At 38.2% G+C, this 25,245-nt stretch overlaps 1 protein-coding gene across 1 annotated transcript; it reads right to left on the bottom strand.

The window, feature by feature from the left end:
- On the bottom strand, positions 1-24,521 carry LOC140935172 (anoctamin-5-like). The gene is made up of 27 exons (XM_073384704.1): positions 24,011-24,521; positions 21,336-21,393; positions 20,644-20,774; positions 18,296-18,394; positions 17,875-18,017; positions 15,666-15,723; positions 15,190-15,241; positions 14,865-14,920; positions 14,113-14,169; positions 12,862-12,926; positions 12,555-12,598; positions 12,357-12,447; positions 11,502-11,607; positions 10,525-10,585; positions 9,879-9,961; positions 8,938-9,075; positions 7,961-8,122; positions 7,353-7,389; positions 6,623-6,734; positions 6,416-6,470; positions 5,230-5,327; positions 4,765-4,898; positions 3,444-3,596; positions 3,311-3,363; positions 2,807-3,021; positions 1,960-2,092; positions 1-890 (listed from the first exon to the last, which is right to left on the bottom strand). The coding sequence occupies exons 1-27, from the start codon at positions 24,413-24,415 to the stop codon at positions 723-725; spliced, it is 2,967 nt and encodes a 988-aa protein (XP_073240805.1). The 5' UTR covers positions 24,416-24,521; the 3' UTR covers positions 1-722.
- Between the last annotated feature and the right edge of the window lie 724 nt (positions 24,522-25,245).

The following is a 25,245-nucleotide window of genomic DNA, read 5'->3' as shown; positions in this document are numbered from 1 at the left end:
TTTTTGTTGTTGTTGTCCCAATGGGTTTTTTATTCCGGGTTTTCGTACCGGGTAGTGTATAATTCCTTTGATTCTACTTTCTGTTGCGTTCCAAATTATTTAAATGTTCGTTTATGTAGAAATTATATTATGTTGGGCGCATATTCGAGGCTTGGCGCGTATTAATTTTTTCTGCCCTTAGGATGGGCGCTTATTCTAGGTGGGCGCTAATTCGAGGTCGAGCACTTATTCCAATAAATAAGGTACACTACTGTTTACTTGTTCACTTGCAATTACGGTTCAAATAATTGACAAGAAATAGGTGTCTCCAAATTGGCTGCTTTCTGGTATTTGTAAGCTAATGTTAACAATCCATAAAGACCTCAAGTTAGACGACGCCTTAAAAGCAGTCTTAACAAAACTTTAAATAAATTCAGTATATTCACTAGTATGAGACAAGCAACTACCGTGTATATTCTCAGCGCGTCTTTTTTCACAAACCAAATTGTTTTGGATAGAGTTTGCTGCTGTTTAGACTATTTAAAAGGTCCAAAAATAAAAAATAAAAAAAATAAGGAAAACAAAAATAAGTATATCACACCAAGTATGCAAACGTTTCCGGTACCGCGAGAAAATGCGTTAAAAAATTAGCTATTCTGTCAGACCACCGCAACATAAATTTGGCATGGGAATTAGTTTCTCGCTCCAGGTAATGGACCGTTGAAAATGTACGGCGACAACCTCTACAACATGTCATCTTCAGGAGGCTCAGGGGACCCAGCTTCCGCCTGCTCTGACGACCGCAAAGCCTCACGGGCAAGGAAATTCTCTCGCTTGATTTGATTATCAACTTCTTTGGGAACATCCGGGATAATCCAGGCTAGGATTGCTGTCATGCCAAACACAATGTGCTGTGAAAATATAAAGGTTAAACTAATGGTAAAGTCTGCATTATTTTGGTTAAAAAAGAAAAACAAGGAAATCGCCAATCTGAAGAGCGATACACGGAGCTGTCCACGGCAGTAACTGTTCGAGTGTTTTAGTTGCAAGCGTGCGTACAGTATTGACCAGTGTAGCGTGTTATATTGCTGAATTTTGGTGCGTCACAGTATCATTAGTACCACCTACAACGACTAGTGAGAAATCTGCTAAGCGAGTATTTTAGACACCATGACAGGCGCTTGGGAGGGATATGGGTGAAAAGGAGACACAGGCTCTCTCGTGCTCCTTGAGCTTCGCGCGTTAGCCCTATCTTAGCTTTTGCCGTAGGTGCCACAGTCAACCCCACATCACAACCCTCAAGACCCAGGCAAGTTCTTAACTTGCTTAAATTAACACCTGAATAAATTAAATTCTGTACTTCAAACACCGAAGATAAATGTTTGTTTTTCTCTACTTTCAGTTCACTCTGTATCTTATGCGCTTTCCAGGAAAAAAAAATTGCGTCGGGATAAAAGGCATTCACATGTAACTACAATCAACTCTCTCTAAGGGATGATTTCCACTGTCGCGTAATTTTTACGTGCGTACGTGCGTAAAATTTACGTTCTCAAATAAAATAGAGGCAATGTATGAAAGGTAGCACGCAAGCGTAAAAGTAGCACCTCGCTCAACTTCACGTTTAATCTCAACACTTTATATCTTGCCTCTGTTTTATTTACGTGATTAAAATTTACGTGCGTTAACGTGCGTAGCCAAAAACGCGTCAGTGGAAATCAACCTTAAGACGGACACAATAGAGCTACTATGTAAATTCGAAGTACAATAAATTTTATGACATGTTATGTGCTATGTGTCCGTCTTAGAGAAATGTCCGCCTTATTGGTAGACCGTCTGTTTTAGCAAGGTGTCCTTTAAGAGAGATTTGACTGTATATGTATAGCACCGTTTTGATAAACTTAAAAAAAACCACATCATCAACAACAACAACCCAATGATCCAAACGAGGAAAGACATGCAAAATAAGTACAGTGTTCTTACCAGGAAAGCAACCACAAAGAAGAGTTTAGCTGCCAGAATGTGCCAGTAGGCTGTGGAAAACTGATATCTGTCAGGATTTGGAAAGCTTTGGTTGGATATCGTAATAAAAGGAGGCTCGTAATAACCACGGAATCTGAAATGTGAAAATAAGCGCCTTAAGTTAAGAAGTTAAGATAATATACCAACAGGATTTGGCCCCTTCACACAAAACAAGGCCTATTCGCAAACCATAATGTCCGACAACATGATTACGGACAAACCAGACAAGTTTTGTAGAACGCAAATCATACTAATTTTTACACGTTCCCTTTAGTATTTGATCTCTCCATTCATAACGTCTGACCACAAGAAGTAGGATTTTGTCAGAAAAAAAGACAATTTTAGATGGACATTGTCCGATGACCAACGGTTATTTGCAGCTCTGCGCATCTCTAATCGCCCATCCCAAATTTCTCTCTACGAAGGGTATTCCAACCTCGCATTAGACGAAAGTACTTCTAGAGGTAGAGTAGATCACGCTTAAGAAAAAGACCGGGTCCCTCGGACCAAGCTTAATGTGTCGATGGAATTTATCAAGGAAATAGAGACCTCAAGAGACCAACACGGGACGCATGTCAGCCGATCTACGTTGCACTCCTTTGTCCGGGGAAGAGTCACACATTCACTGGTCAATTCGCCCACAAATCGAGTACCCCGTCATTTTTGTACGGGAAAACTACCACGGCAAAATTCCGTTGTATAAAAATGTTTCCGCGTGGACGAGAAAATACGCTCGTCAGTGGCTTAACGTACAGCGTGTCGCACGCTTCAGTCTAAGGTGACTTAATGTGCGTTGGATATACATTACCTGCAAGTGGGCTGATTAAATCCACAGCTGTTGTTATTGAAGTATTTCCAAAGTACATCTGCTTCTGTTCCACTTGGTCTCTCATCAGCAGAAAACTCAGTTACCACAAAACAAGACAAAGTGCTGTTAACGAATCCTTCCAAGCTGTCCTTACCTTTACCCAGCGTGTAGTACAATCTGGGAACGAATTCGGATACAAACGCAATCACGAATCCCTAAAAAAAAAGATATGGGAGTCAATACAAAAGTGCAGGTGGGGACTCGTATGAAGAAGCACCTAAGAATCATTCTTTTCATTCCCGAGCTTTCACCGTCTCCAAAGCTTCAGTGTCAAGCAACAAAACAATCGACGAGTCTTGGAATAAATAATCAGCCTTAAAATTGTGGAAGCTGTTACGCTACGTTATCACTGCTTCTGTAATCCAAATCTTCTTCAAGTGAGCTTATAAAATTACCAGCAATCCTTTAAAGCAAATCAGTAAGTGATGAGACAAATTAACTTACGTTAACGACAACAGAGATTTTGGTGACGCCTTTGAGAATGTTGTACCAGATTCCTTGACGAAAATAAAGAAGACCATGTGTTAGTTCATATAAACACCAAGAAATTTGCTTTAAGACGCAAGTTATTATTTACCGATATCCTGTGCTCGAGCGGCCATGGGTCGCTGAAATACCACAGTGAATTTGTAAGCATCAAGACGGATTTCCAGCAAGTTGTTAATGAGCGCGAAAAAAGGACCCAGAGGGAAAGCCGCCACAAAAAGGGTAACAAAACCATACTGGATCACTGAAAGAGAACTAAATCAATTAGATCAACAATCACGCTTCTGTGAGTCACCAATTTTAAGTAAAAACACAACTGATTTTATACACTCCTGCAGGGTCACAAGAGAAAAGCGGGTTAGTGAGCGTGGGTGTGAGTCTTCCACATTTCAGGCCTAGGGCCAGCTGCATATATTTGGACGTCGAAAATCAAAGTTATAACACACACTGTCCAGTCACAATCTTTCCTTCAACGCCAGAATCAAGTTTGACCATAGTTCTTATGCACTTGACGCTGGATCTCAGCGGGTTAGATTTTCAGGCTACTTTAAGATTCATCACTCAGCTAATCAGAGACCCCATCAGAGTATCAAGCGAGATAAAATAGAGATGAACTAGTCTGCAGAGTGTAGGTAACTACAAAGAAACTGTGTAGACAAGATCAGCTGCCATATTGGATTATGCGCACGTTTCAATGTGCGAATGCAGTGAAATTCGAAAAAAAAATAAATCTGAAAATGGACTGAAAGTCCCAGTAGCGTGCTGTGATACTTAGAAGATGAAAGCTTTAGGTTGATGCCAACTGATGATAGCTTTAAATGGCGCAACTAATTATTGCAAGTCTTTCAGGCGTATTCTCCATTACATTAGGGAGCTTAAGCAAAGACGACGGCGACGTCAACAACAACGGCAAAAAAGCAATTGGTTTAGACTGGCAAACAACAACTTTACACGTACATCACGCTTTTTTGGCCATTTCTTTGCCGTCACTGCACTACTACGACGTGAAAATGCCTATTTTCACGTTTTGTGAAGGACGTGAACGCAAGACCACGACTTTCTCTTTCTTCTCCTGAACTTCGATACAGTCTTTAAGGATTGAACTCCAGAAAAATAGAATAAGCGAATAAGATGGAATAAGCGCGATAAAGTTTGAAGCGGCGCGTGACGTTTTCGTAGCCGTCTCCGTCGTTGTTGCTTAAGCTCCCTATTAACGACTCCTGGCATCGTTTGGGCGGACAAGCGTTACCTATGATTGGATAATGTTTCCTTGAATAGCATCGGCCAATCATAACCAGCGCTTGTCCGCACCAAACGATCCCAGGAATCACTGCGCCCAAAGTTTGTACCCTTTCTTCCCAGCGTTTTTCAAGTGGGGTATTTTGTAAGTTACTACAAGAGCATATTCTGACCCATTTCCAAGTATTCGTAAAACAGTCCATGAACAGGGTACTGCGTCAAGTCGTAGTCCAATTCCCAGCGAGTGTACCCTGAAAGGTCAGGCACTTCAATGTTTTGTCGTCTCCTCCACCAGTTCTGCAACTTTCTGTAAAAAATAAATCCCAAACATGATTCACTCCTTATCTTCCTTTACATCCTTTTTGCTGTACCTGCTTTGCTTGGTTTAGACAGATTATGCGGAATGCTCCAATTACTAATACACCACATTTATCACGCACTCGACGGACAAGAAAACCAAATATGTTATCATTCGAATGAAAACGGCTGAGCAGATACTTGTTTTCCGATATTTTGCCAAGATGTTGTCGTTTTTATGCGCATGGCAAGAGAAGTGTTAAAAGTTGAAAAAAAAAAGAACCAAAATATGACTAATAGTGTGACTGGCACGTTAAAGTTTCTGTAAGATAGGTACTCACGGTAAGATGATTTCAATGGTGTTGTTAAAGATCTGCTTTCCAACCATGATGACTGACAGTTGCATTAGTAACTCAAACAAACACCCAGCCGGGTTACACTTAAAGGAGAGAACACAAAAGAAACTTCAAAATGGATTCACGAAGACGCTACGGGAATAGAGAAATCCTCTATTTTCTCTAACGAGATCTTTGAGCACGCGGGAGATTTATTGATCGTGAGCGCAGTCCAACTGTAGAAAATAAAAGAAAGAAAGACAAACGCCTGTGGACAGGCTACTAAGGTAATGCGTACACTATAAAACCGAAGCAATTTTAAGGAATCTTCATACGTGCCACGATAGCAGATTCGGCCTTGCGTTCGTTTGAACCCGTTTATTTGGTTTTTTCGAGCCCGGTGTTGAACCACTAAAAATCTTTGTGTATGTTTCGCAGCCTTCATAAGTAATACCTTGCTGTTACATCAAGACTTTAAAATAACACGACTAAATGTCTACATTTGCAATTCTACCTTTAAGAGCTTGGCTTTATTTCCGTGCACGACTTTTTACCGAGAACAATTCTTTTCAGAAGTGAGGGACATCACGGTTGTATTAAAATGTCCGACAACTGACTTACAACGTATCAATGACGTTCTTGTATATATCCCTGGATTCATTTCACCCTTCTTATTTAATTGCACCCTCTGACTGAGACTGATGGAGCTCTGTCCTCCGAATAGGCCTCTTTGCGTTGTGGGGAGGCTGGGGAGAGAGAGAAAGAGAGCGCGCGGGGAACGATGGGAAGGGGAAAGAGAGAAGAGAGCTCCTGCCTTTTCCCTCTTCCCATCGTCCCCCGCGCTCTTTCTATTTTTTCGATTATTGCTATATTTATAGGGATACCCAGCGGGAGCCTATGCGGAGGAGAGAGCTGATGGAGTCTTACAGGGTTGTTCCAACTTTCGAGTCTGTGAACGATATCTTGTGGTGTAAACATTCAAATGGAACCTATTCGGCGGTACTTTCACATAGTAACATTTGTTTTTCAGCAGTTTACACAAAGAAATTAGGAATTTTTGTCGACTGGTGAATTTATCAACTTCAAGAATGGAAGCTACATCAAGAAGTGAATGGACCTTAACACTTGTAATAATAAAGCTTTCACGTGATTGTTTTGTATTACACAAGGGATGCATGTGCGAAAATCTTACCTCTTCCTGTCTGTATCTTCCAAAAATTCTGTTGTAGTCCGCGGGTCTACCAGGGCTGAAAACAAAACATTAATCGTTAATTGTACGATTGTACATTTTACTAGTCTTCGTCACCGGACACGAGTTACGAGAGACTAAAACGACTGTCCGTTAGTTAGGTGTATATAAGATGGAAAGAGCTTGACGAGAAGATAAGGATTCGCTTACCTGAGTTTGAAAAAGGCAATGTAAAACAACGACGAGTAATAATTTACAAACTGGAAGAGGTACATCTTAAACGAAAAGATGTCTTCCATCTGAGTTTGAGTACGAGGCATCTCTGTTTAGAATAATAAGAAAAATACTCTCAAACATGCGTTTCTACTGCGATAAACTTGTATTAGGCGAAGTCTCTCTCGTTTTGCATATAATAAAGGAGGGTACACTGAATCCGAGGATCTCTGCATTAAGAATCTCTGAAGAGAAGTTAAAGCCCCATTTATCAAATTTCAATGCATGGTTCAATTTTTTCCAATTATCATCCCCCCCCCTCCCCCCAACCCCAGGTATAACCCCAGGGGTTGCAATTTATTTGTATTACACGGCGGAATATTCTTCAGTCCCGGCCGGGCTCAGGGTATCTGGTAGGTGATAACCATACATTAATAACATGAGCACGAACAGACAACAAGGGCAAGTCTAAAAAGGCTCCAGAAAGTGGTTTAGTCGAGGCGTTTTTCATAATACATTTACAAAATGGCATGGCAATTATTATTATTTTGCAGAAAATACCAAGAAACTCTCAACGGAAAAATCTCAATTTCACAGCAGATGCAAAGTCTTTGTAGACAAATAGCCTTGAGTTTCGGGGTAAATATGTCTTGCGGCGATTCAGTAATTCATCATAGCAGAGTAAGTCCGTACACCATCTACTGCAAAATATTTTACAAATACCTACCCCATCTTGTTAGAGTTTCAGCTAATTTCTCATAAAACTGCAATTAAACAAAGCTTTTTTTTAGTCAGGGATGTGGTTTTTACTAAACTGCCTTTAAAAAAAAAGAGAAAAAAAAGAAAGCCAAGAGTTAGGCACACAATTGAGGGGCAAAACTATGCCGATTTATCGGGATACACCCTCGCTATAGCAAAAAACATTCAAGAAGACATAAAGGAAGACGGTTCACCTTTCAATGTTGGGTGGCCAAGCCCACTTATGTCGATATATATGTTGTGACAGCATTGCACTGCAGTTTATTTTTTGTTAACTTCAAACTTACGTTTCAGATGTTTGCACGATTTTGCTTATACGAGAACAAAAGTGATTCTAACGGAGTTCAAAGGTTGCCATGTATCAACAATCTTCATTGTTAAGGTCTATTATCGTCATGACTATTTTTTTGAAAAAAAAAATTCCCATAGATTCAGTTCGTGAAAAGGTGAAAACTACATTTAGGTTATTTAAAGGTCACAATGTATGTTATATCGCTAAATTTAAGTGTCACTAGGATTTTTTTCCGAGTCAATAGTTAACGAGAGTAGGTATAAGTTCGGTAGAACTATTGTTACCTTATTAAGAAGCATGATAATGATGAGGTTGAGAAGAGCAGCGGTGCCAGACGTAGCGACGCTAACAAGACCCATGTTATAGTTATCTTGAGCAGCTAATACAGCGTAAACGGCAGCACGGTATACAACAACTGCAAACACCGCCGCAAGAACAAGCAACAGCTGAAACAGAATTACGCTATATGACATTCAACATTTACTATCGGTTGCACCTAAGCGTGTACACGTTACAAAAAAAAAACATGTTCTAATTGGGTGCAAACATGACATGTTTTGCCGCCAAACATTTGAAGTTTGTTAAACTTCAAATTTCTTTGACGTCCACTGCACGACTACGACATGAAACCTCTTAATGCGACGTTTTACGGAGGACGTGAATATACGACGACGAATTTTCCTTTTTTTTTAACTGGATAAAGGCCCATAAGATTTCAAAATTGGGAGAAATCGCATACATTTGACAATTTGAGCAGGTCCAAGTAGACACGATGAGAATTGAAAGGACACAAATTCATTTTTTTAGCGACGTTTTCACTACTGTCGTCGTCGTCGTTGCATAAGCTCCCTAATAGAGAAGCCAGAACTGTTAAATTTTTTTTTCGCTTTCGAAAGGACATTGGATTGTGGTGGAACTCAATGAAGGACGCAATAGAATGGTAGACCCGGAATTCACTGGTAGACTGATCATTCATCACCCACATTGACTGCAATGATCTTATTTCGTTTACATGTACTCAAGGTAATTTTATTCACTTGCTAAACGAGAGGCTTTGTTATCAACTTTGTGGGCACTGAAGTCTCATTCTGCCTCATACCGCAATATGACACAAGCAAAATACAATTTATCAAGATTCGCCTGCTTTAGTGATAAAGAAAACCTGGATAGGTTCCGACCAAGTGGGTTTCCCGTAAATTGCGTTCTGTTTGTAATCCTTACCACAGACTGTAAATCAAGCAGTGAAATCGATGAACCTTACCATGAAAAGGATGAAGCCAAAGCTACACACAAATCTTGGTACTTTTCTGCCAACTGAAATGAATGGTTCCTCTATCTTGGTGATGGGATTCAAGCGTGTATCTGTGGCTATTGCCTCGTATTCAGGACGAGGTTGTTCCTGAGTAGAGCAAGAACCATGGGACAATGCGTGAGTCCAAATTAATAAAAATATAATAGTATATGTGACTAGTCTTTTGTTTCAAATAATTGAAATGGCATTAACATCTACAACTTTTGAAGTTGGTGTCACTGTTAGCCAACGCTGCAGAAGTTTCAAAAGAGATCGCGCAACAAATCATTGTGATAGATGCTATGTTTTCACTATACCAGATAGCTTTTGCACCGGCACGAAACTGACCATATCGGATAGGACTTCTGTTCACAGATAGGAACGGTGATTTCGGGACGATTTCTGTAACGAAGCGAAGCCGCGCGGCGCCGCGCCGCGCCGATCACTATAAACGGAGAGTCAGATATCGGAGAGGTTACCACACCAGATACCAAATTTCGTGTCGGTATCCGGAATACAGAGTTCGTACAGATTTTGATCCAAAACTCAAGACTTCATCCAGACTTTTTTTGCAACCATGCAAGCATGAGTTTATCAAATAGGTGATCAACAGAGACCTTAAAAAAACGCAGGAAAAAAGCTTTTTCCATGACATGCAGGCGAGATTGAATAAGATTTGACAAACACGAAAAAAATTTCACTAGCGAAGCACTTGTTGCAGCTTTCAAAAAAAAAAAGAGAAAACTTTTACCATTTTTTCAGTACTTTACCTCTAACAGTTTTCCAGCATTTTCCATGTCTGGAAAATTGCTGGGCAAATTTCAAGACTTTTTCGACAATTCAAGACACTGTACGAACCCTGGGTATCGATAGTGTGAACATAGTTTGATATCATTTCACTAGCTACACACCTCTTCATCCTCGAACCCAAACAGATCCCATTCATATGCAATCTCTGCTTGTCGTCTCTTCCAGAATTCCAGAAACATGGTCGCTGTGGAAAAGATCATCGTTCAAATTTATGGAAAATATAAAAAACAAACAAAGTTGCAATTCGAACACTTGAACTTGCTGAAGCCCAGTGACGACTGAAGGGATGCTCCAGTTACTAACCCAGCCAAATCAAACGTTTGATTATTATCTGAACTATATCTAATCAATCTGAATTCAATCGCATGACTGGGCTGGATTGAGTTGACTTAAGAACTTCTTTGGCAAGTTTATATGTTGTAAAGTTAGGACGTTACTCAATCAATCAATCAATCGATTAATCAATTTTTTAGTGTCATAGCGTGGGATAGGGTTGCCCCAAGTATCCGAGCGGGACGCTCATGTATAAAACGCATGACAAATACAGAAAATACAGAACAACCACAGAACATCCTCGACTGTCACCATGCCAAAAAAGAATGATAGCGCTATGAAAAAAAAACGCCTACTGACTTTGATTTGCATGTACAGTGTATTCAATTAAATAGACTGACCAGGCTTAAGACTCGCAGAGAGAGATAACAGACCTGGCAGCCATTACAGGATGCGAGCAAGTGCCAAACTTACCCCAGAGTGACATGAAAATGGCAAAAACCACAGTAAATTCATTATCAAATACGTACGCCACCTGAAACAGTGAAATAAAAATACATTCATAGCTGTATGTGGTTCAAAGTGAGCTCTGAATAGCATCGATTAATATAAGCTCAATAGACTGTAAAATAAATGTCTCTAGTGCGGATATCTGAAATACGTGTCTATATGCTTTTACTTAGGGCTTTTTATGGACACTGGTTTAGCCGTCATTAGTATAATTCGATTGTATGATCTTAATATCTCTGCATAATGGAATTCTTTATTTTATAGAATTTTGAACTTTTATTATTAATTATATCTATTTCCTCTTCTTTTATGTAAGGTTAAGTTACTTCTATTTTTTGTAACGGATGGAATTGTAGATAGTGTTTTGATGAGTTAATTAGATTTTTTGTAACAGCAGGTTGATTGTAAATAGGATTTTAATTGAGGTTTTGTAATAAAGATTTTATTATTATTATATAAGCTCATGTAAACAGTTAAAATTATTCTTAAACTGTTAAGGCAAGATGCTGTAACTTGCCATAATGCTTACGTGCCGAAAAACATCATTCAGAGGACACGTTAAAGAAAGAGAAGGGGTGGGAGAAAAAGGGTGGGTTTCCACTGTCACGTAATTTCTACGTGCGTTTATAAAATAGTGCCAAAGTAAAAAAAAAAGGCAGGGCGCAAACGTAAAAGTTGAGCGTCAGCGAGGTTCAACTTTTACATTCACGCACGACCTTCCATACATCGCCCCCATTACAGTAATTTAAGCGCGTAAAATTTATGTGCGTACGCCCGTAAAAATTACGAAGAAGAAAGAGCAAAGTGTTTGTGTAACTCATCACTGATGTTTTGCCAGAAGTGTAACAAAGACAACCAGGACTGAATTCCTGAGCTAACTTTTTAACGAGTTATTTATACTTCACAACTCTAAGAGTAATGACTGCATGACTCATACCTACCTTGGAATAAATGCAAGTATCATATAAAGGCCAGTAAGGGCAGCCTTTATCACAGCGAGGGCACATTGGATAATCTTTTTTCTTGTTCTCGTCACAAATGTCATTCCTAAAGGCAGTAAATTGCTAAGTATTTTCGCAGTATCATTCATGAAATCTCTGGCTGTAATAGGCAACACTTTTTTGATGTTTATGGTTTTTGCCTTTTTCCCTGTTTTCTAATATGTGAAAAACGTGTTTACTTGATGATGAAAAAAAGGCACCCCACTTAAAAAGTTAGCAACACAAATAACACGCTCATAATGAAACAAGGCTTTGTCTCTGATTTCAATGCCGTATCCCTATTGGCTTCCAAGAAAATGATAACCTATTCTAGACCCAAACAACTCTCTGATTTCTATACCCTATACCAGACTAAACTGCATCAAAACTATCCATTATAAACTGTATGCAGTACTCTTTCTTGTGAGAATTGTCAAGATTTTTTTCCCAAGATAATCAAAACTTCCATACTCATATTCTTAGTTATAGCTAGTGTTTTTAATAACATGGGTTTAAGGGGACAAAAAAAATCATGGATGGTTAAACAACGACCAAATTAACAGCCACAGAAATCACACGAACAAGATTTTCTACAAAAATATCTTCAGATCAACCAATTTTTCTTTATGTCCTACGGGAAGCATGCATTGAATTATTTTGCATCTTTGGGGATTTTTATGTGTAAGGGACGCAGGACACAAAATCCCTGGAAAATTAATTATACCCTTCACAGTGGCACATACCTATATAGCCCATACACTCCACCCCCACCCCCGCCAGGAGTTGACAGAATTACTGTCCACATGGATCACTTACACAGGAATATAAGAACCCAGCTTGACAAGTCCATATATGACACAAATAATACCCATGATGGCTGCTGGCACCAGCATAGCTGTGTAGAATCCTGTAAAAATAAAATTGGAATGTGGCACACTTATCACCAAAAATTTTCAGCTATAAAGTATAAAGTTAAATGAACATGCGTTTCCATTTAACATCAAATGGACTTACCAAGCCAAGCAAAATAAATTCCAATCTTTTCTCCAAAGTAATCCCTGAAAAACAGTGGATACAAAGGAACATGAACATAATAAGCGCTTCACTTATAGAATATGGCAATTTCTTTATCACTGTCAAACTCACTATCATCAAAATAATCACCACTGGATAATTTTTGAAGATTTTCCATCTTTACTCTTGCTCTCAGCTGGTCATCTTAAGCTCTGTTATTGTTAGGCACAGATATGAAGCAAACAAGTACAAATAAAGTGCATACATAGGTCAATAGAGAAGTTTCAGCGATAAAGTTGCGTATTACCTGATGTTATCCAGTGGCTGCATTTTGTACCAGCGATTTGCTTTCACCCAAGTATGATACAATAACTAACAAAAATATATAACAATTATTAAAAAGTTAAGGTCATCATTCATATGATGATGCATGCATCGTTTGACATGTGGTGGAGATGATGCAAATAGCACTAAAATTAAACCTTATTGTTAGAGCTAATTAACTTGAATTAACTTGAAAATCAAAACTTAGCTGATAATCGAGATCAAAATTGTGTTTCTTAATGGAAGGAGAGACACCTTTTGTTTATTTTTCAGATCACATTAATTTAACAAAAGTCGCAACTAGTCTGCCAACAGAGCCCTCTCTCCTTGCTCCTCAATGCTAGGGATGTTTCCTGAAAGACATGTCTTCACCGGAATGACAGAAATACTCTTCTGCAAATGAACAGCAGCGATTCTGAAGAGGACTCATTTCACGAATACAGTAATGTCTGTTTTGTAGTAGATTCATTGCAATTCATCATCTGTCCCTTTTCTGCCATTTACTAACAAATAGCTTAAAAGAATAATTATTACTAGGTTGACCAATCAGATCCTTCTGACCAGATTCTGGACAGATCTAAGTCATCAGAATAGCATTATGTCATTCTGGCAGATGTCTCTCCCACAAAACATCCCTACTTCATAGAAAGCTTGTTCCCAACCTAAGACTGGAGTTCTTTTTTATTGGTCCAGAAATAATACACTATTATGATACAGTTCCATTATAACTTTTAATTGCAGTAAATAATGAGCAGAATGCTATTGATGCTTTAATATTAGTTTGTGTGAACACATTTTGGTGGTTTCTCAAGGTTTAGATTATTTCAAAAGTATTTGAGTGTAATTCTCAAACTGGCATCTAAAAATATAGGCACAGACTGTACAGTTGTACAATGTAGTTTGCTTTCCCCAAGTAAAAAAAACTATTTGGTAGCACATGCGTATCATATTGCAAAGAAATCTGGTTCATAATTGTTGTCCAATAAGGTTCACAGCTCATACTGTAACAAGTCAACAAAACTGAACCTCACGCCTTTAGCAGTTTGTGAGAATAATGTATCAGGCACTAACTTATTTACTTCCTGTCTTCAAAACAAAAGGCCCCTGTAGCAGGTTTCGGGAAACCAAGACACAAAGTTATAATATAAAGGCTGCTGCAGAAAATGCCACAATATTCTGAAAATTGCAACTTGAGATTATTATGGTATTATTTGCGGTAGTCTATTAGAAATACCTGTCTATCATTTTGAGGCTTTGGAGGATCAAATGACATATCCAATTCGTAGGTACCCTGAAAGACAGTTTAGACAAATTAATCAATCTAAGAATTCCTACACATAAGGCAAGATACAAAACAATTACTAAGCTAAAGCATCATAGCACAGGCGATCTATCAATCCATGTCTGCAATTTGCGTTGTGTAAAAAACCGGGTGCTCGATTTTCTGACACACTTTGTCATGGTCATATGGACCAAGGGACCATCCCACTGTGCTACTCGTAATACACCATGCATGCTCCCCGACGGAAGCAAACTGTCGCCTTGACATAAGCTTTGGGTGAACATTGATTAGGTCATGTTCAGTTGCCCAGTCATACGAATCACAAGAAAGAAAAATCTCTTGGAAGAAGTTTAAAATGAAGCCCTCACGAGCAGTTGTGATGAAACCTGTGGAGGGCAAGTTATTGAGCTGGGACGGTCGGCTTCAGACTTCCCAGCCTTCCCTTGTTTCTTATTGTCGGTACAACTCAAAATCTTTAACATCAATAAAATAGCTTCAAAAATGGCTCTAGAAGCAAAGGGACAGTAAATTTTAATTTATATTTTACAATATGATGATTGGATTCATGATCTAAAAAGAATAGAGACATTTATCCCAGAAAATGTTTTTTCGAATAAAAGAAAAAAAAACCTGGATCAAATTTAACCTCAGATTAGCGCTAATCAGCCTTTGACCAACTGGGCCCAGCAATATTAGATACCAACCTCATGTAGGGGGTAAGCTGCACTGTATGATCCATTACCAAGCAAACGTCCAATACCTAGTTTAGAAAAAGTTTAAGTTGTTTGGTAACAAAATTAAAAACAAACAAACAAATGCCAAACAAAAAATATTGCAGCTCACAATGAGCTGTTAATTGGAGCACTAGTATATTCTTATGTACAGTACAACGTACATGGGTGTATTACAGGGAACAAAAGATATGCAGTACATTTTTCTTTGCATTCTTTGAAATTCAGTGTTTAAGAAAACTATTTAACAGGAGCTTTACTTTCTATTATATTAGTTACACAGATGTATGAGACATACCAATCTGGTTTCTTCTTTCTCCATACTGAGTTTTATTCAAAATTCGATGAACCTATAATGAGATGTTGGCATACTTGTGTTAAATGCTTAATATAATTTAATGTACATTGAAGTTGTGAGGCCTTCTTTAGGGGTCATGTACATGTATGTCCCTTTGTCCTCATTTCAAAACCTGTTGTTCTGAGTATTGTGGGACAGTGGAGGCCATGTTCCTGTCGGCAAATTTTGTTACTGTATGATTTGTGACTGTCAAGTCCCTGTCACTGTTTCAACCAATCTCCATGTTGTTTTGTCTTATGGTGCTGTTTCAAGACAATGTTGCTTCTTAGAATGTTATGCTTAAATAGTACAGGGCCTCATTGACACAAAATGGAAGTAAAAAAATGAATTTAACTATTAGACTGAACATCTACATGGACAAGGCAACAGGGGTTGTTTATCAAGCACTCAAACTACATATGGAAAATAAAACTTACTATTTTGCTCCTTTGAGCACTTGTAAAGAAATCATCACGGTTGTCTGGGATTAAAAATCTGGCAATAAAATACAGAAAGAATTGCAAGGTTACCTTTGTTCATATTAAAAATGTACTCACTTAATAAATTCAAGTCTGGTGAGTACAGTGAAAAACACGTCAGGAGTGTTTGCACAAAATGTACCACCAGACATGCAATGTAGCTCAAAGCAAATTTCATTGACAAAATATTAACTAAGGTAAAAATTCTCTCTCATAGACTACAGTACAAGTTAATTGTTCAATGAATTGAAACAAGTCACAAGATCATTGTAAGTACACTTGTCTGGTAAGCCAGCCCTTGAGGTAGTGTTTAGTTCAGCAAAGTCACACACATGAAACCACCAGTCCTGTTCAATGTCATTCAAACAAACCATGACTTCAGCTTACTCGCTATGCAAATGCTACAGTACCACTCAAAAGTAAGTTACCAGTCACGTCTCATTTCCTGCGCGACGAAAATCGCATCGTGTGCTATGAGAATCGCGTAGTGCGAGAATCATTGAAGCAGCAATTTTTTGCATAAATTATTGACGACACGTCCAGCGAGAAACCAATTAAAAAGTTTGCTTACCGTTACCTCGAACACTGAGTAAAAGGGGTGTTAGATTTGACGTTAAGTTTTTTTTTTCGAGAAGCTTTCTTTTAGCCTGTCATCAGCACACTGTTTAGTTCCCAGTTTTGTTTGCGATTGACATTAGACACAGCACTTGATCATGACGTTTCGTTCGCCGAAAAGTGAAAACTGCCACTAGTATTCTTGATTTTTTAACTGAGCAAACCAATGTGAGAAGAACCAAATATACTGCAAATCGCTATCGATGAGTTTCTCTACCAAAAAAATTTCTCAGCTCTTTTGATGTGTGTAGTTATCGTTCACGCATAGCAGCAACTTTCGCCAACATCAGTAAACATTCAACTTGCCGTCAATCACGAAATAATGTTAGCTTAATTTGTTCTTTACAGCTATTTCACATAGTCACTACTTGATTTACAAAAGATTAATAAATTACAGCAGCCAAATAAGACAACAGTGAATTTGTTTATATAGCTCACGCGTAGCGGCAGCGAGTTTTGTACAGTCAATCTTGACTTCTGAAAGAAAGTTGTCTTGAAATTAACAAATTACAGTGGCCAAATAGCACAAAAGTTGAAAATGGGTCTTGAAAACTGCGAGCCAGCGAGCCATGCGAGTCACGCGAGGCACCGGTAGAAAAAAGGAAACACAAGTTAAAACTGCAAATTTACAGATGAGGAGTTGAGCACTCATTATACTGATTAGGGTTAAGCTTTCATTCTACGGATTAGGGTTAAGCAGTCATTTTAGGGCTAGGGTTAAGCGCTGTTTAGGGTTAAACACTTATTTACAATGGTTAGCGTTCAGTTAATGTTTTTCGTATAACTGTGTTTGATTTTTATGGTGTGTTTTTCAATGATTCTTCAATGGACTGCATGGCATATTGCATTGATACATTGAAAACTAGTTTTCAATGTGGTGCAGTGGATATAAAGCGATTTTATTTAAAGCATGTTTTACATAAATACGGAAATCCGATCCTTCACAAAGCGAATTATACGCAACAGTCTACAGGCAGGTCTACAGGTTGCTAAGGTAAAAATTTGTTAGTTTATTAGTCACGGCAAAGCTTTACCATTGATTGGTTAAACCGCTCAAGAATTTTGGCCATGATGCTTACAGTTTTTAAGCCATCGCGCACTACGAGAATCGCGTCGTGCGCGAAGAGAATCACATAGCAAGTAACACGATTTGCGTCTCGCGAGAGTGTGGTAAGTAACTTTTGAGCAGTATCTCTTAAGTTAACGCCATAAAAAACAAAGTATATTCTAACATAAAAGCCTATTGTTATAGGTACATGCGGGTATGGCTTGAATTTTATTAAGGGAAATAGAATGCTTATCAGAAAATGGGGATTGTTAAGCCCCTGAAGAAGACCAATTTATTAGCTACACCATCACTTTAAAAGATACCATTCCTAAAACAATAAGCCAACTAATGGCTATGAAAATACACTGTATAAGGACTCTGTCCTGAACAGCCTAGGTGATATCAAAAATAATCTGCAAATCAAATCCCTGAACAAAATGACAAGCATTTCTACCCCTTCTTTAAGATATATGAATTCACGATTGTTTCATGGCAATCTCTTACTTATCCATCTTGTCTCTTCTAAAGGCACAGGTGAAATAGTTTGGTTCCTCTGGAAGCTCACCAACTCTGAGTTCAAATGGATTGCGAATACCAATGGTATCAAAGCATCGTTCAGTCCAATCTCTTGTATCCAAGTCATTCTCCTGCAGGAAAAAATACAATTACAGATAAAATAAATTAAAGAAAAAGTGGACTGAACAATAATTTAAAAGTTTAAAAAGCATATTAATTTTGTGACAATTTTTCATAAGATAGGGCTTGTTTTTTTTTGTTGTTGTTTGGATTTGAAAATAGTTACAAGTAGTACAAATTATGTACATGGACATAATTTGTACTTCTTGTAACTATGCATCTAGAGAACAGAGCTGGACACTAACAGGGGAGAGCAAATTAAAGACTGTTTTCATGTCATTATTAATACCTTAATAGGCATCTTCATTAACATTTCCTCGGCACCTTTTGTGAGGACTTTCCAAGGAGCATGGACCTTGATGTAAGCTGTCTTTCCATTGCTAGAAGTCTACAATAAATATTTCAAGCAGCAGCAGTAACATCAACTGTATACAGTATTATCATAATTCACTCAAATATTTTTCTGCTCCTGGTTGGCTAATTTCATGGCTTGTTCTTCATAACTACATGTAGCAAGTGTTAAACAAATAAAGTAGATGTTTCCCAATATCTAGAATATGATTGACATCAATCATATTGATATTGACAGAAAAGGGGCACTAATGCCATGCCGCAATGAAGCTGCAAAGTGGCTTAGCTGTTTTTTCATTGTAGAGCTGAAGAAAATGGCAGAATGACCTCACATGCTACATTATGTATTATAATGAAAAAATAGCCAACTCAAAAATAAGGACAAAAATAGGTTACAAGACATCAATGACAACTGTCCAGTTTCAATGCCCTTGAAGTGATTGTATTTTGAAAGTCAATTGAGCTAAACTGTCTTCACTCTTATGCAAATCCCTTCCAACACGACCAAGATAAGTCAAAGAGACACAGTTTTTGCATTGGAACAAATTTACAAGCAATATGGTGGCCAGGATTACTGTGGTTTCCCTAAAAGAAGCCACACACATAGAGCACCTAATGCACATGTAGCAGATTTTCAAAATTTATTATTGCCACACAACAAAACTTGAAGTTTTAAAAAATCCCCCATGAAAAAAAATTCAACACAGTCAAACCTCCCGTAAGCGATCACCCAAAATGCAAAGACTGATTGGTCGCTTGTGGGAGGTGGTTGTTTACAAGAATCGAACCACAGGGCACCTTTTTCGAGAAGAGGTCCAGGCACATCTACTGTAAGGAAGATAATTTATTACATGTAATGTCTAAGTTACGACATGTGCAGTTCCATGTTGTAACTTAAGTTCTTCGTATAATTATTCTAAGTAGCATAGTGCACACAGCGAACATATATATGTAGAGATCAGAGAATGTGTCAAGTGGTCACTTACAAGAGGTTAAAAACAATCGAAAATCATTAATCATCAGGCCCAAAAAGTGGTTGCTTTGCTTACAGGAGGTGGTCGTTTACTAGAGATTCCAACTGTAAGGCTTTGAGAGGGAAAATTTTGGTGTTTTGGGTTGGCGGTCATTTATCATTGTAAGGTGGTCGCTTACGAGAGGTGGTAGCTCATGGCAGTTCAACTGTAATGATTTCATGAGTGTGTTCTGAATTCCTTTAGGTTTTCCTAAAAACAATCTTAACATGTGACCAGCAAATTTACATTATACAGTGGAACCCCGCTATAACGAACCTCGCTATAACGAAGACCCCGTTATAAAGAACAACATTTGAAAGCCCGGCAGATTTACAGTAAAATATGTTGAAACGAACCCCGCTATAACGAACCCCGCTATAACGAAATCCCCGCTATAACGAAAGATTTTGATGGTCCCAACGCACAATTTACCTCGCTATAACGAATATTTTGTCCTGTTGCTCGGTCGCAGTCAGTAACAACGACAGATTTGAGCGTAGAGTAGAATTCACAGCTTGCTTTATTCCGGTTTTCTCAACACGCGACAGAAGATAAAACGCTGTACAGATCAACCATCAACAAATCCTTTGACAGCAACCTATCAGTCAACGGCTTATTATGTCATAGACATTGGCGTCTGAAGATTCTGAAAACGAAGATTGCTCGATAATGGAGCGTGAAAAGGTTACTGCTTCCGAGGCTAATGCCGCAGTACGACTCTTGCGCAACTTCGTTGTCAGCAGAGACAAGGCAGGTGCCCGGGAAAAAGAAATTCTCCGGTACCTTTCAATTATGGAGGACACATTTCTTGCCATTGATGTCGCAGGTCGAAAAAAGCAATCTACATTGAAAGATTTTTTTAAGTAAAACGATGAACATTTTTTGGGTAGAGACAAATCGAGATGATTACTACAGGAAACGACATCGATGATTTCCCTCGGATGTTACTGTTACTTCTGAATTTTAAAGTTTTAAATTGAAAATGTTCTTGAATTTTATGTCTCGATTGACAACCGTTGTACTTATAGTTTACAATATAAAATGAATAAAAGTAATGATTTCTACGTGTAGTATTGAATTTTTGGTAATTTTAAATTACCCCGCTATAACGAATATTTCTGTTGTTGACCGGATAATTCGTTATAACGGGGTCTTCGCTATAACGAAGACCCCGGTATAACGAACATTTTTTTCGGTACCGTGACACTTCGTTATAGCGGGGTTCCACTGTATACGGATTATTGTACAATGTACAAGTTACATGTACATGTACCTCAATCCCTTCAGCTTCAAGTTCAAGATTAGCTTTTTCCAGGTTTGCTTCAAACTCCCTTCGTTTTTCTTCTCTTTTTTGTTGCCACTCCGCATCTTTGTCATAGTCAACTTCATAAGCTAGGATGTAATCTGTAAAAAAAGAAAGACTTTAATACACGTCAACCTCTAGACAATGTCATGCTAACAGCCAGTAGAAGTCTGGCTACTTTGCTCAGAGAAGTTAATGGCTACTTGTTGTTGTTGTTATTGGACGTTGTTCTTTGACTTTGTCAAAACTTTACACAAAATTCAATTTGATGGACTTGAACGTACTTTCTACCCCAATTTTATAAAACGATTGAGCCTTACTGTGTTTTTAGTATCCACTGTGATCTGAAATACATTGCCACTGATTAGATTGGCATGGTCTTACACCTAAACTGCTCCAAAATCATTTTTAGATATTATAGTCATATGGTAACAGCAAGAAAATGACTTTGCAACAGATAGTGACAAATAAAAGTTTTCTGGGAGAGCACCTAGACCCCTACAAAGAGGAGGCCACGCCTCTTGTTAAATTGTCGGTTAATCTATTCAAACCTGCTGGCTACCTCAATTTGCATTGAAACCCTTGGCTACAAGTATAGACAATAGTGCAGGTGCATGTTTGCAAACAAGAATAAAGTAAAATAAAGTAGACGGATCACTAACCAATTCTTCTTTTGCCATCTTTAAAGAAAAGTGTGTTAGACTCAGAGTCATGTCTTAGCTGAAATAAAACAGAAATTAATATTACAGTGTACATGAATATAGTGCATTTTGAAATAATTCATTGATGTAAATGGATACATAGAGGATATTACATGGCCGCTTGGAGATACGAAATTTCTCTTCTCGTGTTGAAGAATATTTTACAAGTGAGTATAGCAACGGTAATCCTTCCACATGTGAAAATAATATGTTATTTTCATGTGTGACGATATCATGTTTTCGCGTGAAAGCTCACCTGGTATTTCATTGGTGTTTATATGATAAAGTACATTCATACACATGTACAGTATGCAGGCATATAACTTTTTTACTCACATGTAGTTGCAGAGGGGAATAGTTTTTGCAACTGGGTATTTTAACAGATTTAGTGATTCTTTACAAAATGTAAAACCTAAAATATTATACACCCTGTACACCAGTAGATTTAAAAACACAAGATGATATTAACCTGTGTTAAACTCTGTATAAAACAATGAATTAAATTTCTTCAACTTCTATTTAAAACTTTGAACATAATAACAAATACTGCAGAGGAGAAAAAACATCTTCATCTCCAAAGTTAACCTCAACTCAAAAAGGAGAAAGAAGACAGTGCTCCTTGTGGATTTCATCTTACAATTCGTGCTATATGAAGAGTCTTTCTCTTCCTCATTATTTTGTCAATCATGAAGTATAGTTGTCGACTTCTATTTCAAACCACCACAAAAATTGAAAAAAAACTTTGTTGCCTAGAATGATTGTGCATACAGGATGTCATGCACTGTTGGAGCAGATTTATACAACATGCAGTTTGGTGGCGACTAAAAGTTAATGTTTTTAACTCTCACTTTATGAAGAGAAAGAAAACAAGACAAGATGCAGACAGAAAGGAAAACTATTATTGTGAATATCCAGATGGCTGAACAGATCAATAAATTATTCTACAATCTGCACTAAAAGCAACCAATTATAAAAAAATTAATTTCATACAGGGCTAAAATGTCAGTGATGGAAAAATATCTCATGAATAACAAGCAGCCCTTTCAGCAAATTGATCCTGCCTGTCTCCAATCCATTTTATTACCGGATTGGCTTTACCACACAGTATGTACAGCATGGTAAACATCCTAAAACTACCTTTTTGACATAAAACAATTCACCTGCTGAATATCTGCCCTCAATGTTGCTTTGATCTTCTCTCAGCAAAAGATACTTTCTCAATTTAAAAATGTCATTTGAGGTGTGTTTTTTGACAAAGAAAATTACCATTGATAAGATGCAGCTATTGATGACAGGTCAAGGGCAATTAATCAAAATCATCAGTAACCAAAATTGCAGCAAACTTATTCAGGAAAATATTAATCTTTTTTCATCACCTGTCAAAAGATTTTAAAATTTGAATATAAACCATGGTAGGACAGTTTAACTGTTTAATCCCCAAATACCCACAGGTATATGTGTATACAAATTGTCCACACTGATCTCATACATTTCCTTGAAGAATTAGTTGAGAAATTTGACAAACATCAAACCATGTGCCAATGATAATCATTTTTACTCCTTCTCATAACCTTCTCTTTTCCAAAGTTGATTTTGGCAAAAGTGTCTTACATTTAACAATTTTTGCACCTGGTTGTAGCAATGAAGATCCCATTTATGAAACCTAAAAAAGGTATGAATGACATAAACTATATGTCATTACGATTGACATAAACTATATGTCATTCAGATTATATGTCTAGCAGATTATCTGCTAGAAACATCTACTTAAAAAACCTACTAGAGATACATGTACAAAAGAAGCTTTCAAATTCTACAACAGTAAAGTTCTCATTTTCTTTGCAAAAAAAAGGACTGTGAATATTCTTGTAATTATTATACCTCAATAATAACATTTTTCGTGTGGGGCATAAATTGCCCCCTTAATAACGGTTGCATCCTGAGGAATATTTTACAACCTATTTAAGCTTCGATCAATTTATGATACAATATCGTATTACTGTCAAGGATGATTTCTTACGAAAAGGAGTTTAGATCTCAAATATTTTTCAGTTTCTTTCTGATTTACGAAACGCAGAAGCAGAAAAACTTTTTAGCAGAACTGCACGTGTTACCGCAAAGCAAAGCTTACAGGCCGGAGTGCCAGACTACCTCATTATTCTGTTCTTTTACAATTTTATTCACTTTTACTTGGCAGCTGGGATAGGATTCTATCATGGCACTCATGCGTTACGGATGTGTATTAAGTTGTCAAAGTGACGATGCAGCTTGATGATCATAAAGGAGGAAAATGTCAGCCATACAGTGTGTTGATAATTTACATTAAAGAAGGGTTTATAAAATCATTTTAGAGGCTCAGTGTTAAATAGTAAACAGAGGAAGAGTGAAACAGCTGCGTATTAAATACACAAGTTCAACAAGTCATCCCGTGCGGATATTTATAGCGGTTTATTGTGATCACAGATGAAACTTTGATATAACAACTGTGCGATATTTCACGTGTCCTCCTCGTAACTACTTTTTGAGTCAGGGAACTGTGGCCAAAGCAGATTTTTTAAAGAGAGCACCCACCCTAAGCCTGCATAAGTACAACAAACAACTCTTAAGAATAAAATAAAGTTGTTGTGAATACAGACCTCGGGTGAAACTGGTTTGACATTCACTTGGTGCGATTCGCGGTGCTTCGGAGAATGTGATTCAATTGGCGGTACAGGACTTTCCCTTTCATGCAGTTTTACTCCTGAAGTCGTAGCTGTATCCTGATCCTTCGGTTTTGTGATTCCTTCAAAGCCGACCGGAGGCAGATTATCGTCATTTTCTCCTCCGTGGTTGTGGTACGAAGGTGCGGCTGGGGTAGCCGGGCTTGCAAAGTTGTCATTCCTGGTCGGATGATAAATGTCTTGTGGTGGAGGAGGAGGATAACCAGGACTGTTATAATTATCAGGAGGTGGATAACCTTGATTATGCATTTCAAATCCTATCGGTTGAACTCCAGGCTGAAAGCCTATGTAAGGTCCTGGCGGTGGACCGTAACCCGCCATGTTGTTTGCTGTCTGTTTACTTTCGGGCTGTTCGCAGTCGGACAGCTGTTATCGGCACCTGTTCGTGTAATAGTCGGAAATTCTCGGCAGTAGCCTATCAACGCCACGATAAGGGCGGGAAACACTATTTTTTGGGATGCGAAAAAAATTAGGTCCCTTCAAACAGCCACAGCCACAGCTTAGTTCTGTAATTAGTCTGAAATGTCTAAAACGGTCGTCTGTCTCCTCTGCCCCACCCCCGGTTCAGTGCGAAAGACTACCGATTTCCAAAACTGAACAAAACTAAAAGTGGCAAGAAGTGAATCAGGCCTCGGTGTGGTACTCCTCTTCAGAGCTAGAATTTTTTGAGCCTCTAGCGGAACAAGAGTGCGGGGGTGATCTAACGGATGAGTCATGCAAGCATGAAATTAATATTCTTGTTTTGTGTTGTGTTGTCATGTTGTGTCTTATTTTTAGATCGGCCGTAGTGTTGTCCCGATCTCCCATATAATGATCATCATAGTCGGAAGGGGGAAGAACAGCCTTTTTCACTTTAAAAAACAGAACGTTACCTTCGCGGTTTTTGTTTGGAAGGACTTCATGCGCTTCGAAAGACCTGCGTAATTTACTGTTTATTTTATGACGCATCTGTAATCAATGTTGTCCTCCCACGCGCGTAGGATTCTTACTGGCCTGCATACTAAGCGATTTGTTTTGTTTTGTTTTTGTTTTTGTTGTTTTTCACGTTTTCAGGCCCGAAGCGAGACGAGGAGCGCCAGACACGCGCGACGGGAAAGAGGAAAGGGGCAGGCGCAGTTTTTTTTTAACGTTTTAATATTTTACCAGAGCCG

The sequence above is a fragment of the Porites lutea genome, chromosome 4 (assembly GCF_958299795.1).
Source record: "Porites lutea chromosome 4, jaPorLute2.1, whole genome shotgun sequence".
Classification (NCBI taxonomy): domain Eukaryota; kingdom Metazoa; phylum Cnidaria; class Anthozoa; order Scleractinia; family Poritidae; genus Porites; species Porites lutea.
This window is presented reverse-complemented; position numbering and strand designations above follow the sequence as displayed.